General features: G+C 49.0%; 1 protein-coding gene across 1 annotated transcript in view; it reads left to right on the forward strand.

Annotated features, from left to right (window-relative positions):
• Positions 1-661: 661 nt before the first annotated feature.
• Positions 662-16,139, forward strand: part of Ca12 (carbonic anhydrase 12) — a 48,613-nt gene continuing 33,135 nt past the window's right edge. Inside the window, exons 1-2 of the mRNA XM_028781461.1 lie at positions 662-782; positions 4,232-4,252. Of these exons, the coding sequence (XP_028637294.1) occupies positions 698-782; positions 4,232-4,252 (106 nt within the window). The 5' untranslated portion in view covers positions 662-697. The remainder of the gene's footprint in view (positions 783-4,231; positions 4,253-16,139) is intronic.

Below are 16,139 nucleotides of genomic sequence, written 5' to 3' on the forward strand. Positions count from 1 at the left end.
AGGATGACTGATCCTGTGAATTTGCACAAGGAGTGAGCGAGCCTTGTCTACACGCCTTCTTCTAGGGGAAATGCTAATCGCCGAGTAAAGCGACTCGCTCTTGTGAACCTCTTTACCTCAGTTTCCTGTTCGCAGTCTCTTTGTGGTTTCATTGAAAGGAGTTTAGTCTGGATGTGCTGTGTAGTTCGCAGCTACTTGGCTAACCCATCCAGATCAGGCAGAAGCATTCAGGCCTGAATGAGGCTTTGGCCCAAACAGCATCCTATGCTGGGGCTTCCAAGTAAGGGCAGTGATAGACCATGGTAACATCTAGGGAAGTGAGTGGTGCATGGTTTCCTGACTTCCTATACATCCCTGGGAGAACTGGCTCGCCCAGGTAACCGGTGGCCCAGAGGAACGCTGTGGGACACAGAGTACTACTTAAGTCAGGACCTCAACTCACCTCGGACCTGAGGCTCCAGCCCTCGGGTAGGCTGTGCGTTCTGCCCCGCCCTCTTGCATGATGACATCATGTTTTGGGTTGAGTCGCGGCATAAAAAGCAGCCTAGAGGCAGCCACGAGTCGACTCAACCGACGGACGTGCACGCCTTGGTCCCAGGCTACGTGCACGCTGTGCTGGTGTGCTGCTGCCGGCTCCTGCCAGCTCCGAGCGCCCCACAGTCAGAGCGAGAGGCAGCTTTGAGACGCCGCGACAAAGATGCCCCATAGCAGCCTGCGCGCCATTGTCGTCCTCCTGTTGGTGATCCTTAAGGAGCAGCCTTCCAGCTCAGCCCCACTCAACGGTAAAGTTTCTGCTTGCTTAAAAAAAATAAAATGAGTCCTATGCACTCAGCCTTGCCTGGGCTCTTGCAAGATAAAATATGATTTCTGCTAGGCTCTTGCAAGATAAAATAAAATCACTACTGAGCGAGCGGGGAAGTTGCTGTGTGCCTAGCACGTTTTCAAGAAAGGATGCGAGCTTTGGGATCGTTTGGGATGCACTGTTTGCTGAGGCTAGTTGGAGGCACGTTGCCTTTTTAATGGTGCTTGGTGCACAGTTGTGGTTACCCGTTTGCCTCTTTTCTGAACACTACTACCTGTGGAGATGGGGCTTGGAAACTCGCTAGCCAGGATCCCGGAACCACGTGCAGAGCGCTGAGAAAAGGACTGTCTTCCTGTGTGCTGTGACCTGCAAGAGGGGAGTCTGGCTGATTCTCAGAGAGGCAGTTAACCAGTAGGCGTCACCTCCGTGTCAAGGGGATAACCTAGCCCACCGTTGATCATTGTCTTTCCCCTAGAGAACTCTACTACACCGGATCTACATGTGTACACACGCGCCGTATTTCTGATTGTAATAAGGGGCTGAAACCCGAAGGCAAAGGCAGGGGTGCTGAGAAGGGTGTCAGGTTGAGGTGGGAAGAGGAGCCTGAATTGTGGGCTCATGTCCAAAGCCTGGATAATTAACTCCTTTGGAATAAGAAAAGGAGAGCAAGCTTCAGCTTGCTTCTCTCTCAGCTACTTTCCTTGGAGAGAAGGTGGGACTGGGCCCTTCTTGTGTCAATGGGTCCCCCGCACTGTGGCGATCCTTGTGGGCGCACAGTTCTTGGGTTGCAATAGAAGGGAACAAGGGTGACCATAATGGATGAAAGATGATTCCCCCTCACTAGGCAGCGGGGAGAGAGCACCGCTCCTGCCCAGCGGAGCAGGGAGAGAGCACTGCTCCTGCCCAGTGGAACCGGAGCCCAGCATTCCTTTCCCCTGGGAGGACACACTGCCTGTGGACAAGCTACTACCCCTTTCCTGAGGCAGGAGTACCCCCTTCTGCCTCCTGTCACCTCCCCATGAAGTTAGGAAGAAGCAGAATGTGGGAGGAGTCCCACAAACAGAGTGGGGGATCAATTTTGAAAACTGCTAACTTTGGCTAACTGCTAACTCTCAAGAAATCTATGGAGACGGGAAGTTTACCAGAAGTCGTTTTAGCAGCAAAATGTCTCACGCAAAGGAGAGAAGGACTCTCTTTTGATTTTTTTTTTTTTTTGCAAGTTTGGGGCTCCCCATTCTCCTCTTTGTCACTCCTTGCTCCCCACCCCCACCCCTTCATGTCCTCCTTATTCTCCAAACTGCGTCAGAGGGAGCTTGCAGTAGAGCTCCCCTTTCAACTCACACTGAGCAGTCTTAGCTGCCCCTAAGTTCTAAGCTTTTATACTGATATTTATTGGGTATTTCTTGACTACCTCGGGGGATAAAGTCAAACAAAACTCATGGAGGTAGACAGAAGGCCAGTTAATAAAAGGTTTGGGGCTGGAGGGTTAGCTGAATAAGGGGTCAAAGTGTGCTCTGCCTGATACTTGGGGGTTGAAATTTGTCAAAGCTGACACTAGTAAATGCCCAAGAAAAGCCCACAGTCCAGGGGTGGGAGGAGCACACAGTGAAGCTGAAGGTTTTCTGGAGACAGTGTGGTGTTCTCTGTTGCTATGGCTGAGGGCTGGTTCAGTGAACTCCGTTGAGCCTCTCTCTGAACTGAAGGCGGAGAGCCAGGCAAGGCCACACTGCTTGGATGATGCAGTGTTCTCAGCTCCTGGAAGCTGCTAGCACCCAAGGCAGGGAGTGGGCAGAGCAGGACCCCTGGCCTGACTTTGCTAAATGCCCTTCCCTCAGGGCATCTCCCTGCCCAGTGCCAACTGGGTTTGCAGGTTTCAACAGGCACTGCTGAGCTGCCCAAACTCAGGAAGAGCTCGACCCCCCACCCCCTTAGGAAGCTCCTGAAATTCACAGAAACATGGTACATGAGTGATAAACATGCCAAGACTCGTAGTGGGCACAAGGTCTATCTGTGACAGGTCGCTTTACATCACCCGTGAAAACTACACTCTTCTCTTCCAAGGTAGAACTTTGGTAAATAGTGTTTGCATCTACGAAACCCAAATGGGGACAATATACATATATTTTCAAAAGGTATGGAGAAAACACTCAAAGAATCATTTAAAAGAATCCAAAATCATCCTGGGAAGTCAGTAGATGGCATGTGACCGGGGGAGGGGAGGCTGTGTTTGTTAAGAAGCTTCGCAGAACCATCTGACTCTAGACTGTGTCCAGATGTCTCATTTGACCAAAATTATCAATTGACTTTGAAAATTAAAAATGAAATTGACACAGAGGTAAAGAAGTGAAACAAGGCAGTAATAGCAACAATGGAGGGGGAAAAGAGGTGATATCAACATTAGAAAGAAAGAAAGAAATGAAGCATCAAGGTTCCCTTTCAACTTTTAGATACCATATTGTCTTGAGTAGGACATCTCTGTTCACGGCAAGTGGCCAGATCTTTGACGCTACATTTTATTGAGAAACAAAGGGGACCCAGGTCCTCACTCTTCCAGCTATTCCTCCCAACCAAAGACACCCAGAGATGACAGACAAAGGGTGCTCAGGAGTCCCCCAGTGTGCAGGGAGACACATCTCATCTTGGGGGCTCAGTGTTCTTTCTGAGGGAGGGTGAACGTGAGCAGACAGGGAGACAAGAGCAGAGTCCTGCAACAACTGCTTAAAAATATCACTTGCTGTGGGACTTGAGCGCTGTGAAGGGTGTAGAGTGGGAGGTGGTGGGTGGCTTGGGTTATATTCCTGGCAAGATTTCTCCTCCACATTTCTGCCAGGGCATTGAGACTCAGGTGAGGATGCAGCTCCCCTGGGGGAAAACATCTTACATCTCTGCTCTCTGGGTGCTGATGTGAAAAGTTCTCCAGGATATGGTGTTGAATGGAAAAAACCAAGATGCTAAATAATATTTCCAGCAAGGGAAGGAATAGAACACATGAGTGTCTGGTCCATTGTGAGGAGCCCACTATCACCCATACACAGATGTCTACTGAAAGAGGGAACAGGTCGTGGGGGGGGGGGAGAGAGAACAGGGAGCTTCCACTAAACAAACACGTTGATTGCTTTGGAGTTTTAAGTCACTTGGAATTCCCTGTCCAGTTAATAATATTTGGCTTTTCTAACATGTCTGGGGATAGCATCTATTCTAGAAGCCCCATGCTGAGTCCCCAACCACCCCCACACAGTCTCCATCCTGAGCTATGTGCGGAGCACAGCTCTGAGGAGACGTGTTTCTAGTTCTGGGTCAGAAGTTCTTATTTGAGGACACTGACTTCGTTCTCCGCTTCACCCATTTCAAAACTAGATGTGGCGTTTCTTCTTTGCCTCCTTCAGCTCTGTTGTATTGTACTTATCTGTTCCTCTCTGTTCTTTACAGGATCCAAGTGGACCTATGTTGGTAAGTAGAGAATCTAAGTGTATATGTGTGTGTATGTATGTGTGTGTGCGCACGTGCGCGTGCACCTGCGTGTGTGTGCATTTGTGTATAGCACAATGGATGATGGGTACATGGATTCTGAGACTCTCAGTAAGCCATCTGGGCCCCTCTAGGCTCCATTCCCCCATCTGCAACCTGAGGATGGAGTTGTACAGATCAGTGTTCCTCAGACTGTGTCTTGGCGTCAGCTACGTTAGAATCTTCTGGAATGCTTTCTGGAAAATGCAGGCTTCTGGGATCAGCCTGAATGTAAGGAGAAACCCGAGACACCTGTATTTTTAAAGACATTCCCCAAGATGTAGATTTATTTATTTATGTACTTTTCTTGGGCTGAGGGTCTAACACAAGGCCCCTCTATATATGTATATGCGTATGAATATGTGTATGTGTGGAGATGAACGTCTTAATAAGAAAACTAGAAGCTTGAAGGAGGTTATTTGGGGCATGGGGTGGTTGGAAAAAGCTGGGCTGGTGTTGGAAGAGGCATCAATAGACAATGGCTTCTAGTGAGAGCTACGTTCTGAATTTTTCTCCCAAGTAGAAAGCCTGCACTAGGCACGTGAACTGCGGGACTCAGGATTAAGACTTCTAAATTCCAGTAAGGATTTCTTCCAGAACTCCAGTTGCAGGGACCCTGGCAGGAAGGAACCCTTCTTCCTCACAGGACATGCATACTTTAACAAAGAAGAAAGGGCTCTTTTCTGAAAGTTTGGCTCAGGCCCTAGAACTTAAGCTGTCAGTGATTCTGAAATGAACTTCTTGTGGCCATGTTGTAAGCAATTCGTGGATGCAGAGACAATGGTTACTCTTCAGTGAGGTTTGTCTCAGGTGAAATATGGTCCAGGGATACTGGGGGGCTGGGTCAAGAGCATGTTAGCTAGTTTGCTCAGCCTGTAAGACAGTTGGTGGGGCTACCTTGTTGCTTACCACTGGCTGGAGTGGGAGCAAGATGACAGGCACCTGGCCTTCTGGCCAGTGACAGAGTCCACTGCACAAGATGCAGCACAGAAGTGACCTCACTGACCTTGGCAGGTGAGAAAGCAGAGGTGTTCTGCCAATATTGAGACCAGGAGACTCAATAGCTATGGGTGGTGACAGTCAGGGTAGAAGCACATGGTAGGCAAGGCTGACCTTGGTGTGCAAAGATTAGCACTTGGAAGGTTTGAGTAGCCAGGAAGCATAGGAAAGTCACTGAACCAAAAGCCACCGGTCTCCTAGGCCAAACCTCCAGGCACTTAGCACCCCGCCCCCCCAGCACTACATAACTCCCCTGTTACTAATGTCCTTTATGTACTTACTGCGTGCAAGGAACGTTACTAGGTGGTGGGTGGGTGATTAGAAGGGTATGCTGAGCTCTGTAGCTGGAAATTACTAAAGTTCATAATTCAAAGCAGAACACAATAGGTAGTAAGAGCAGATTGCAAATGAACGGTCCAGTGCTCTGATTGTCAGAGGAGAGATCTGGGAGGGCTGGAAGGTGAAAAGACTTCCTGAAGGAACCACATTTCTACATCGGCCTTAAAAGAATGGGAGAACTGGCAAGGTGGGAGAAGTACTGTTGGCCCAGGTGGCAAGGGCATCACATGGGCAAAGATGGGAGGCCTTGGAAGGAAGCACATGGAGAAGGCTTTATAGAAGAGTCATGGGCTCGGAGGTCAGAAAGGATGCATCAAGCAGAAAAGGCCAGGAAGTTCCGCTCCCCACTCATTCTGCGCATTTTGGGCAGGGGAGGGTGTACATCTGGGTTTTAGGAAGAAGACACTTGGGATAGAAAGGAGAAAGGAAAGTGCTGGGCTTTTGTGAAAACTGTTCTGTTCTCTGTCTTCACAATTAGCTTACAAAGGGCAGGGTGGGAGTCTGCCAAAGGAAGAGTCCCTCGGACAGGTTCTGTGTGCGCCTGCATGTGTGTGCATTTGTGTAAGCACAATGGATGATGGGTACATGGATTCTGTGACTCTCAGTAAGCTATCTGGGCCCCTCTAGGCTCCATTCCCCCATCTGCAACCTGAGGATGGAGTTGTACAGATCAGTGTTCCTCAGACTGTGTCTTGGCATCAGCTACGTTAGAATCTTCTGGAATGCTTTCTGGAAAATGCAGGTTTCTGGGATCAGCCTGAATGTAAGACATTTTTAAAGACATTCCCCAAGGTATAGATTTATTTATTTATGTACTTTCGTTGTGCTGAGGGTCTAACACAAGGCCGCTAGAACAGAGGTTCTCAACTTGTGGATTGTGACCCCTTGGGGGTTCAAACAACTCTTCACAGGGGTTGCATAGCAGATATCATGGATATCAGATATTTACATTAGATTCCTAACAGTAGCAAAATTGCAGTTATGAAGTAGCAATGAAAATAATTTTAGGGCTGGGGGGGTCACCATCACATGAAGAATACCATTAACAGGTCACAACATCAGGAAGGCTGAGAGCCAGTCATCTAGAATCTAGATGAGCACTGCCCACTGAGCCATATCCCAAGCCTCGGAGTCTCATGCACACCCTGAAAGGACTATATGCAGTCACTTCTGAAGATCCTTCTAGCCAGAGAGTTAGCACTAACTTGTCCCCACCACTTCTGCTGGAGTCTCACATACAAGTCAAGTCTCTACAGGGCTCTCTGGGTCTCTGCTACAGCCCCCAGCCTTCAGGCAGAATGAGGAGGGAACAGTCACATCAGCTGTAGCTGTTGTGAGCATTCTTCCAGGAGGGGCTTCTTTGAGTAGCCATGAGGCCCGGCCCAGGGCTGTTCTTCCTGACCACTAGCCCTGGGCAGACCCCAGCCAGCTGCACTGTGCAGTTAGAAGTGGATGAGGATGAAAGACAAAATCTGATAATACAGGGCAAGAACATTGGAACACCTAGACTCGGTTTTTGCTTTTGGCATTTTGAGACAGGGTCTCTTCTTAGCCCAGGCTGGCCCCCAAAACTCACTATGTAGCTGAGGATGACTTTGACTTCTGATTCTCCTGCCTCTACCCCCTGAAAGGTGGGATTACAGGCTTGTGCTACCATGTCCAAATTATGTGTCACTGGGATTAAACCTGGGGTTTTGTACTCTACCCTGGGGCTACAAACCCAGCCCAAAGCTGGTTTCCATTAGTGGTGCCCAGTCATCTCTCAGTGGGAATGTGTGCTGGGGGACGGGATGAGGACAGCTCAGGAGGCAACAGGTCCAGGCCAGCAGCTGGCAGTTGGCACCTGTACCCAGAGTCACACAGGTGGATAGCAGGCTCAGCACTGGTGTTGGCAGGAAGTGGTTTCCCAGCAGTAGGGGCTGAACAGAACATGACAAGCCCAACCAGTACCATGAGCCGGTTTCTCCAGGGTCCAGAACCCAGCACACCGCTACACTGAATCACCTTACACCAGGTTTCCCTGCTGCCTGCTGCACATGGTAGAACTTCTAGAAATATATGGAATTTTTTTTTTTAACTGCTCTGCTGTCCCTGGAGTTAACCTCATGGTGGGTCTTCAGACACAGGATCATCTTCCATCCCAGATGGCCCAGGTCCTGCCCCTTCTCTGTTCCTGGGGTGACTTTAGAATTTTTGAGACTTGGTCATGAGAGAGAAAAGGCGCTAGAGCCCCTGCCCACCTCCGCTTTAAGTCAGTGCCCAGTCAGCCCTGTAGAGCCGTGGACTTTACCTGCTCAACTGCTGAGTGACTGACCTGCAGGTCAGGTCATCATGTGAGCAGAGGACAAACTCCAGGCTACTAAAGCAAATCTGGGGCTGCAAGTCAAAAGAGCGGGTGTCCAGTGGGTAGTGAGGAGGAGGTGACTGGAAAATGGCATCAGAGGTAGCTGGGTATACTCAGTGCCTTGGCATGGGTACCATGTTCAGTTTATGAAAATCCACCAAGCTGTTGGTGTGTGATACACGAATTTGCTTGTATATACGTTAGATTCAGTGCAAAAAGTGAAAACGTACAGCTATCCGGTAGAGTCATTTTTCTCTGGTAGGCAGGTTTGGCTAGCCGTATGTTAAAAAAAATAACCACAAAAATGCCATTGTGGGCCAGAGAGATGGCTCAGTGGGCAAAGGTGCCTACAGCCAAGTCTGACAACCTACATTTGCTCAGGTGAGACCCACATGGTAGAACGAGAGAATCACTGAAAGTTTTCCTCTGACATCTACATATGCAGTGTTGTATGTGTATGAGCATGCACATGGACACACACACACACACACACACACACACACACACACCCCTTCAGTGTGTTTGGAACAGTGGAGTAACCAATCAGGAATGTCAGTATCGGAACTAATGAACCAAGAGCAGAGAACTGTCATCATCTCCAGTGGTACCAGATACTGGGTTAGGCTGTCTGTAGATCTGAGCCAGCTTAGAGAGAGCCTCAGGCAACTAAGATGAACCGTCATCATAACATTGGGAAGTGTGGGTACCAAAGCCTCCCCTGGAGAGTCCCACCTCTTTCCAAGTCATCATCCCCCCCACAGAGCATTTTTAAGGCTAGCCTCTTGATCTTAACATGTGCATTTGGGATCAATGGGGCCCTGACTATGTTGGTGGGGGGTGGGGGGAGTGGGGGTAGGGAGGCAATGTTTGGCTGAAGTAGAATACAGCTCTTCCTGACCAGCTCAATGATAGCTTGGACAGCTTTGGCTTGGGGAAGATTTGGTGTGTCCCAGCACCTGCCATGCACTCCCAGAACTGTTATTCCTTCTCTATGCCTACCCCATCCCTCCTACAGAATGGAGTCTCCGTCCTAGAGTTACCTTTAGAGGGCTGGGGAGGTAGCTCAGTAAAGTGCTCCCCACACAGGCGTGAAGACCAGAGTTTCATGGCAGCAGCCACAGAAGAGCTGGGAGTAGTGACACATTTGTAACCCAAGTGCTGAGGAGACAGAGACAGGCAGATCCCTGAGGCTTACTGGCCAGTTAGCCTGGCCTAACTGGCTAGCCCCAGGTCCCAGGAAGAGACTTTGTCTCATAAAACAAATCCTGACAGAGTCTAAAGAGGGACCATTGAGACTGACTCTGGCTTCTACATCCATGTGGAAACACATGCATATGCTCGCCCTGCACACACATGAACGTGAGGAAATCACATGGAATCCTCCATAGTCGCAGACACCACACTCACATCCCTCACATCTTTCCAGCCCTGCCTCCACCTGCCCTCTGCCTGCCTCTGCTGGAATACAAAGCTGCTGCCAACACATGTGCCCTGGGGCCCTGCACACTCTTTAAGGCCTTCTTAGACTTTAAGACCCAGAAACGGAACACAGGAAAGGAGGCTGGGAAGCAAATGTTACTTTCTACCCTAAAGCAGAGGTGGAGACCCATGTGGTCCCACCCCCAAACTGCAGTAATAAGAGCAGGTCTATTGAAGCCAAAGGAAGGGCCGAAAAAGGCAGCTGGGAGCACACACAATTACAAGGCAGGTTTAATTAAGGGGGTACATGTCTTTCTCTAATGCCCCACAGGGGACATCCTGAGCATGAATAAGAGGCCCAGAGTACTCTTCAGAGAGCTGGAAAAGGCCAGACATATTTTTCCTATTAGAGAACTGAACCTTGTTCTTGTGTCGGGGGATTTTTCCTGAGGCCAGCAATCTGACCCACTCTCATTTATTAAATCTGGGCTCCAGTCCCAGTTACTGCTAATTAAAGGTGTGACATGTAGGGTCTGTTGGGATGTGGTGTGGTCTGCCCACTTGCAATGGTCCTCATCTTTCCTGGGCTGCAGAATTGGGGTTTAACGGTATCCTCGATGTCTGAAGCTTCCCAGATTCCCGAGTCTTAGTGACTACCGCTGGCCTTAACAGCCAAGTGAGAGGATAGAAGTAGCAGTATTCATTCCTACAGTTGGGTGTGATTACTGTGGGTGTGTAGTTTGGCAGAAATCTGGGGTGTAGAAATACGGAGACTCCGGAAGCCTACAGACATTGAGCACATCCACTAGGCCACTTTCTGGGTGGCTGGTGTTAGGAACTTGGCTGCTCTGTCTGTAGCTATAAAACTGGGAGTGACAACATCTAGCTTGATGTGTCTGTCCCAAAGCATGGTCCTCGGGCCAACATCAGCATCAGTGAAACTGTTAGATATGCAGATTCTCAGCCTTGAACTCTTCTAGGTAGGCCCAGCTACCATTTTAGCAAGCCCTTTATATGAGTCTAGTGTCTACTCAAGTTTGAGAGCTACCCTGGGCTTCTTAGGGCTGCTCTGAGGATCAAAGAAGATAATCCATGGAAAGAGACTGGCTCAAAACAAAAAGCTACACCCTTGTCTATGCCGATACCTGATAACATTTGAGTAGCCAATGCACTTACATGGCCTGCCTCTCTCTCTCTCTCTCTCTCTCTCTCTCTCTCTCTCTCTCTCTCTCTCTCTCTTCCACCCTTTCCCCCTCCTCCTTCTCTCAGAACTGGTTTTATGGCCAGTAGATATCCTCTTATATTCTGATTAGACAAAGAATATTTCTTTTTGAGAAGGGAAGAATTAGACAAAACACACAAGTGCCCCCCTTCCCCTGCCCCAGCCTAGTGGTGCTTTTTCTGGCTTTGTCCTTCAGATCAGCATGAAGGTGGATCTAATTTCCTGCTGCTTTCTTGGCACTTAGACAGCATGTATCTGTCTGCACAGCCAAGGTCACTTCCGCCAAGCACCAGTTTCCCAGGAAGCAGGCCTATCATGGATGCCTTAACCTAAGAAGGAAAATGAACTTGGCTTAGGGCTGTGTGGACTCTGGGATACATATGTCTAGATCCAGGCAGACTTTCATGGCCAGAGAACATGCATGGTTCTTGACCAAAAGAGACCAAAATTGGCAAAAGAACTGAATTCAAAGCTAGGGTGTGTGTGTGTGTGTGTGTGTGTGTGTGTGTACTCCAGGAAGTCACTTGTAGGTCTGGTTTGTATGAATGTGTCACTATGACAAAGTACCTAAGGGGAAAACATTAAAAGAAGGGGTCTTACTGTGTAGCTCTGGTTGGCGTTGAACTTGCTATTTAGACCAGGCTGGCCTTGGGTCATTGGGATCTCCTTGCCTCTGCCTCTCAAGCATTAAGATTAAGGGCACATAATCCCATACCTGGCAAAGAAAAAAGGTATTTTTTTCTCATAGTTACACAGCTTTCACCAGCTGTCTTCATTGCTCTGGGCCTGAGTGAGGCAGGACACCATGATAACACGGTACAGAGGGTGTACTGCGGAAGGGCTACTCACCTCCCCGCAGCCAGGGAACAGAGAGGCAGGAACATCCAATATCTCCTTCACGGACCCTCCCCAGTAGGGGCCTTCCACCAGTCCTCCCTACCTCCTGATAGCCCATTAAGCTATGAACACCCTCATGGATTCCTGTATTTATGAAGTTATTGTCCTGGTGAGCCAAGCACCTCTCCATAGCAACACGTAGCAACTGGGGACCAGAACTTCAAGACACAAGTCTTTGGGAGACATGTCAAATCCACAGCACAAGAGCCGTGAAGAAAATGGTTCACAGAACACTTTAGGGACGCACCCATTGTCTCGGAAGGAGACAGGCTTCTCCTGGTCATGTACTAACCTTCCTTGGCCAGGCAGCCCTAGCCAGATTTCCCAGGGCAGTATTATGGGATTGATAGAGTAGGTGCACCTGCTACAGTCAAAGACTCAATTTTATTTGGTTGCTGACTATCTACCTTCTCCGCATCTTAGCGTTTCTGAAGCCGAGATAGATCTGTTTGAGGCAAGAGTCTCACTGTGTGTCCCCGGTTATCTGGAAGCGTGTGGATCTTCTGCCTCAGCCTGCTGAGTGCTGGATTTGAGAGGCTTGTACAGCCCATTGAGCCTTTGGTAAGAATCCAGTTATCAGTGGCATCTAGAACCGTGAAAGTATGGTAGCTGTTTCACAAATCTTCACTGAGAAACCACGCTCTGGACGCCAGGGATGTGGAGCAAGGGGCAGAATGAGCAGTTTCAATAAGTAGTGAAAACAAGATGGGGGTGGAGAGTAGGGTTTCAAAGAATGGGGAAGGTGACCGCTCTGCTCCAGCACCTAGGAAGGACAGGGACTCATTTGGTTTTGAATATAGCTCTACCCAGCTTTCCATCAGTTCACAGCTTACATGCTCAGGCAGTGTAAGCAAGGAACAGTTTTAGCAATATAATTTATGTGTCCTTTTAGTTTACAGAAGTATTCCTTTACAGAGCAAGCCTTCCGAGTCCCTGCCAGTCATTTCATTTGTGCCAACCAGGAAGGAACAAATCTTGGCTGCCACCTCCTTGTGTCTATAAAGGTTGACTCAGGATTGGCATAACTCTAAGATAACTCTACATCAGATGGTTCTGTATAGCTCGCTTTACCTTTTACAATGCTTTTGCAATCCTTAACGAGTGACTCAGTCTGCTGGGGGACCTCTGGGTGGAGTGGGGAAGACCCGTGTAGTTCTCATAGCTACCCGTGCAGATTCCATACAAGACAGGCCTGCAGAGGTGCCTCAGTCACAAGGACAGTAGGCTTTGCTTATTGTACCCAAGGGTGACATTAGCCAATGAGTTCCAGTGCTCTTTTGGAGTAGCCCCTCCTTGGAAACTGCAAGAGAAACGAAGAAAGAAAAAGAGGTGATGTTTAAGCTTGTGTGACGTAGATGGTTTGCAGCAGGTTTGGGGCAGTTACGCAAGTCACTGTTTCCCTTCTTGGCTTTGGCTACCAGGAAGTTCAGAGACAAACTATAGCTCTAACTTGAATAAATGTCTATTTTTATTTATATCTTTTTTTGAGATAGGCTCTAACATATTCCAGGCTGGCCTCAGACTCACCTTATACCTGAGAATGACCTTGAACTTCTCATCTTCTTGTTTCCACCTTCTGAGTGCTGGGATGACAGGTGGGTGCCACCACGCCTAGTTTTTATGCAGTGCTGGGGATTGAACCTAGGACTTTGTTCATGCTGGACAAGCACCCGAGCAATTGAGCTATGCCCCCAGCCAACTTCTGTTTGATTTTAAGAAATTACTACATTAATCACCTGGCTGCCATGTAATAATCAGAGACCAGGGGCTTTAACACACCTGAGAGGATAAGTTTACGTCATACTGCAAATATTTACAGAGTGATAGTAAGTGCCAAACATCAGGCTGAAGAAAAAGACAGGCGTCTGGGCTGAGCTCCGTTATGAGACTCAGCAAGTAACTGGTTCTTAAAGCACAGAGCAGAGACGGGCGGTGGTGGCGCACACCTTTAATCCCAGCACTTGGGAGGCAGAGGCAGGCGGATTTCTGAGATCGAGGCCAGCCTGGTCTACAGAGTGAGTTCCAGGACAGCCAGGGCTACACAGAGAAACCCTGTCTGGGAAAAAAAAAAAAAAAGCACAGAGCAGAAAATTCCCACTCAGAGTCTTGAGGAAAAGATTAGGGCAGTGGTTTCCGACCTTCCAACTGCTCTGACCCTTTAATACAGTTCTTCCTGTTATGGTGACACCCAGCCATAAAATGATTTACTATTTCATAACTGTATTTTTTTTTCTACTGTTACGAATCATGATGTAGAAGTCTGGTATGCAGGATATCTGATATGTTACCCCTGTGAAAGGGTCATCTGACCCCCAAAGGGGTCACAACCCACAAGTTGAAAACCACTGTTTTAGGGGTAGTTCATTGAGGCAGCATAAGCTGAGACCTGAAGGTCATATAAGAACCAGGGACGGGTACTGTGGACAGAGAGACAACCTACACAATGGTCAGCGATGGTATGTTATGAAAATGACCCAGAACCTCAGTGAAGAAAGGAGAAACTTAGAGAGAGAGGAGCCTTCAGCCTGCTAGGGAGGCAACAGGAAGCTGCTACCAGAATGTTCTAAGGAGATGTGAGGGGGAAGCTTTGAGGAGGATTGTCTTGGCTGTGGGATGAAGAATGGATTGGGTGGGAAACACTGGGAAGAGAGTCCATAGGATGTGAGGAAAGTGGACCGGTGACACGGACATGGGCCTGCTGGAATGGTTTAGAACTATCCGGACAGCTCTCAGTGGAGTCGGCCTGTGGTGACTGCCTGCTCAGCTCAGCTTCACTGAGTACTCATGCAGGCTGACTGTCACTATTGCCTGGAAGGGCCCTAAGGTAACATGGGGAAGAGGAGGTACAGATAGAGCTATCTATCCAAACCTCATCCCCAATTACAAACAAGGCCAAGGAAACAGAGTAGGCCAGCGGCTAAGCAGAGCGAAAGGGCCTTGCACAGTCAGACCTAGTCTCCTGACTCTCACCTGAATCACTTCCTCAGGCATTTGGCAATGCTTGCTTTATTCCAGAGACTGTGCTCCTACATGATACATCGTGTCATAGAGGAAACACAGGGACTGGAAGAAAAAACAGAGTAGATAGTGTAGACCTGTCAGAGACAAGTCACGCCAAATTAATTCGCTTTTCTTCCCCTCCACGGGATAAAAGGCTTGGTGGTTAAGGAAAACACAATAGACTAATACCTGTTGATATAAACAAATATTAGTTAGAGCTCACTGCAGCGTGCTCGTGGGAAACGCGGGTCAGTCTGGTGGGATTGTCGGAGGAGAAATTGGCGGGCCTCTAAGTCACTACTGCCACTCTCAGCATCTGGGGAAGAGATGCAGCTTTCTCCAGGAGCCATCCTGAGCCAGTGTCCTGTTCTGAGGCCTTAAGACTGCCTCGGATGGTGATAAGAGTTCTGTGGCCAGGTTGAGAGCAGAGTGGAGGAGCCAACCAGTGATGGCTCTGGCCTGCAGGCCTCAAAGGGCTTGGAGGAGCAGGTCCTGCAGGATGTGAGAGCGGCTGCATGCAGACATGGTGGGAAGAGAGACTCAGCATGTCCACCCTTGCTCATGTGTGACCTCTGCTCCTCGCTATGCCCCTCCCCCGACACCTTCATCTACTTAGAAGGAGCCTCCCTGTTTGTTAATGAGTTGCATGTTTGTGCCTTCGCATGTTGCTTGGCTCCATCTTAAAGCTTCTCCTCTGCTGGCAAGTTCCCTGGGAGCCCCCAATTTTGATACTTATTGGTGTAATGGGTCATTAGCAAGGAGGAGGCAGGGAAGAGTGTCATCTCTAAATGGATATCTGGTAGAAGACTAGAGAACTACAGGGGTTGAGCATGGTCCTTGTACCTTGTGCCTCAGGAAGCACAAGTCCCTGCTTCATCAAACTGCCTCCTGGAGAGGCCACTCACAGCTGTACTAGCTGTGAGACCTCGGGTACCTTTCTTTGATTCTCAGAGTGTCCCTTACAGAATGCAGGGAGCGGCAGCCATCTCACGGGGCTGGTGTGAGGTGTTGGTGTCGTTTCTGGACAGTCACAAACACGAACTTGGTGACCATTGATGAAGACCTTTCCCTCAGTGGTAGCTGGTGATCTGGAGCTTTCTGTGGTCAGAGCAGTGTTCTGGGGCCTGTGAGTTTATGGTAATGTGTCAGTGAGGGACCATGATGCTCAGGTGAGTTACTCAGAGGGGATGTGGCCTGTGCTGAGAGAGTTATCCTCCTTTCCCATGGGGGCTTCCCAGGACCCAGGATCTTGTGACTGGCTCCAGAGGTGGGTGGTGGGAATTCAGGAATGTCCATCTATGGACACAGCCTGGGATTCGGATAAGGCACTAAGGAGACTATGACACTTGATTGAGGGTGATAGGGTTTCCAAGGAGACACCAGTCTGAATGAAATACAATGCCACCATGTCCTAGGCATAAACCAAGATGTGTTTCAGGTGAAGTAAAAGGGAGAAGCTACTGTGGAAGGTTGGAAAACAGGTCCTAAATCTGGGAGGGACTGAGATGCTTCCACTCTGAACAACCTGCATCCCAGTAAAACAGTTCACCTTGTTTAGACCGTCGGGAAATGCCACCAATGCCTCACAGCTGCCCTGTGAGATGGCTGCC

This window comes from Grammomys surdaster, unplaced genomic scaffold, assembly GCF_004785775.1.
Source record: "Grammomys surdaster isolate TR1022 unplaced genomic scaffold, NIH_TR_1.0 437, whole genome shotgun sequence".
Classification (NCBI taxonomy): Eukaryota; Metazoa; Chordata; class Mammalia; order Rodentia; family Muridae; genus Grammomys; species Grammomys surdaster.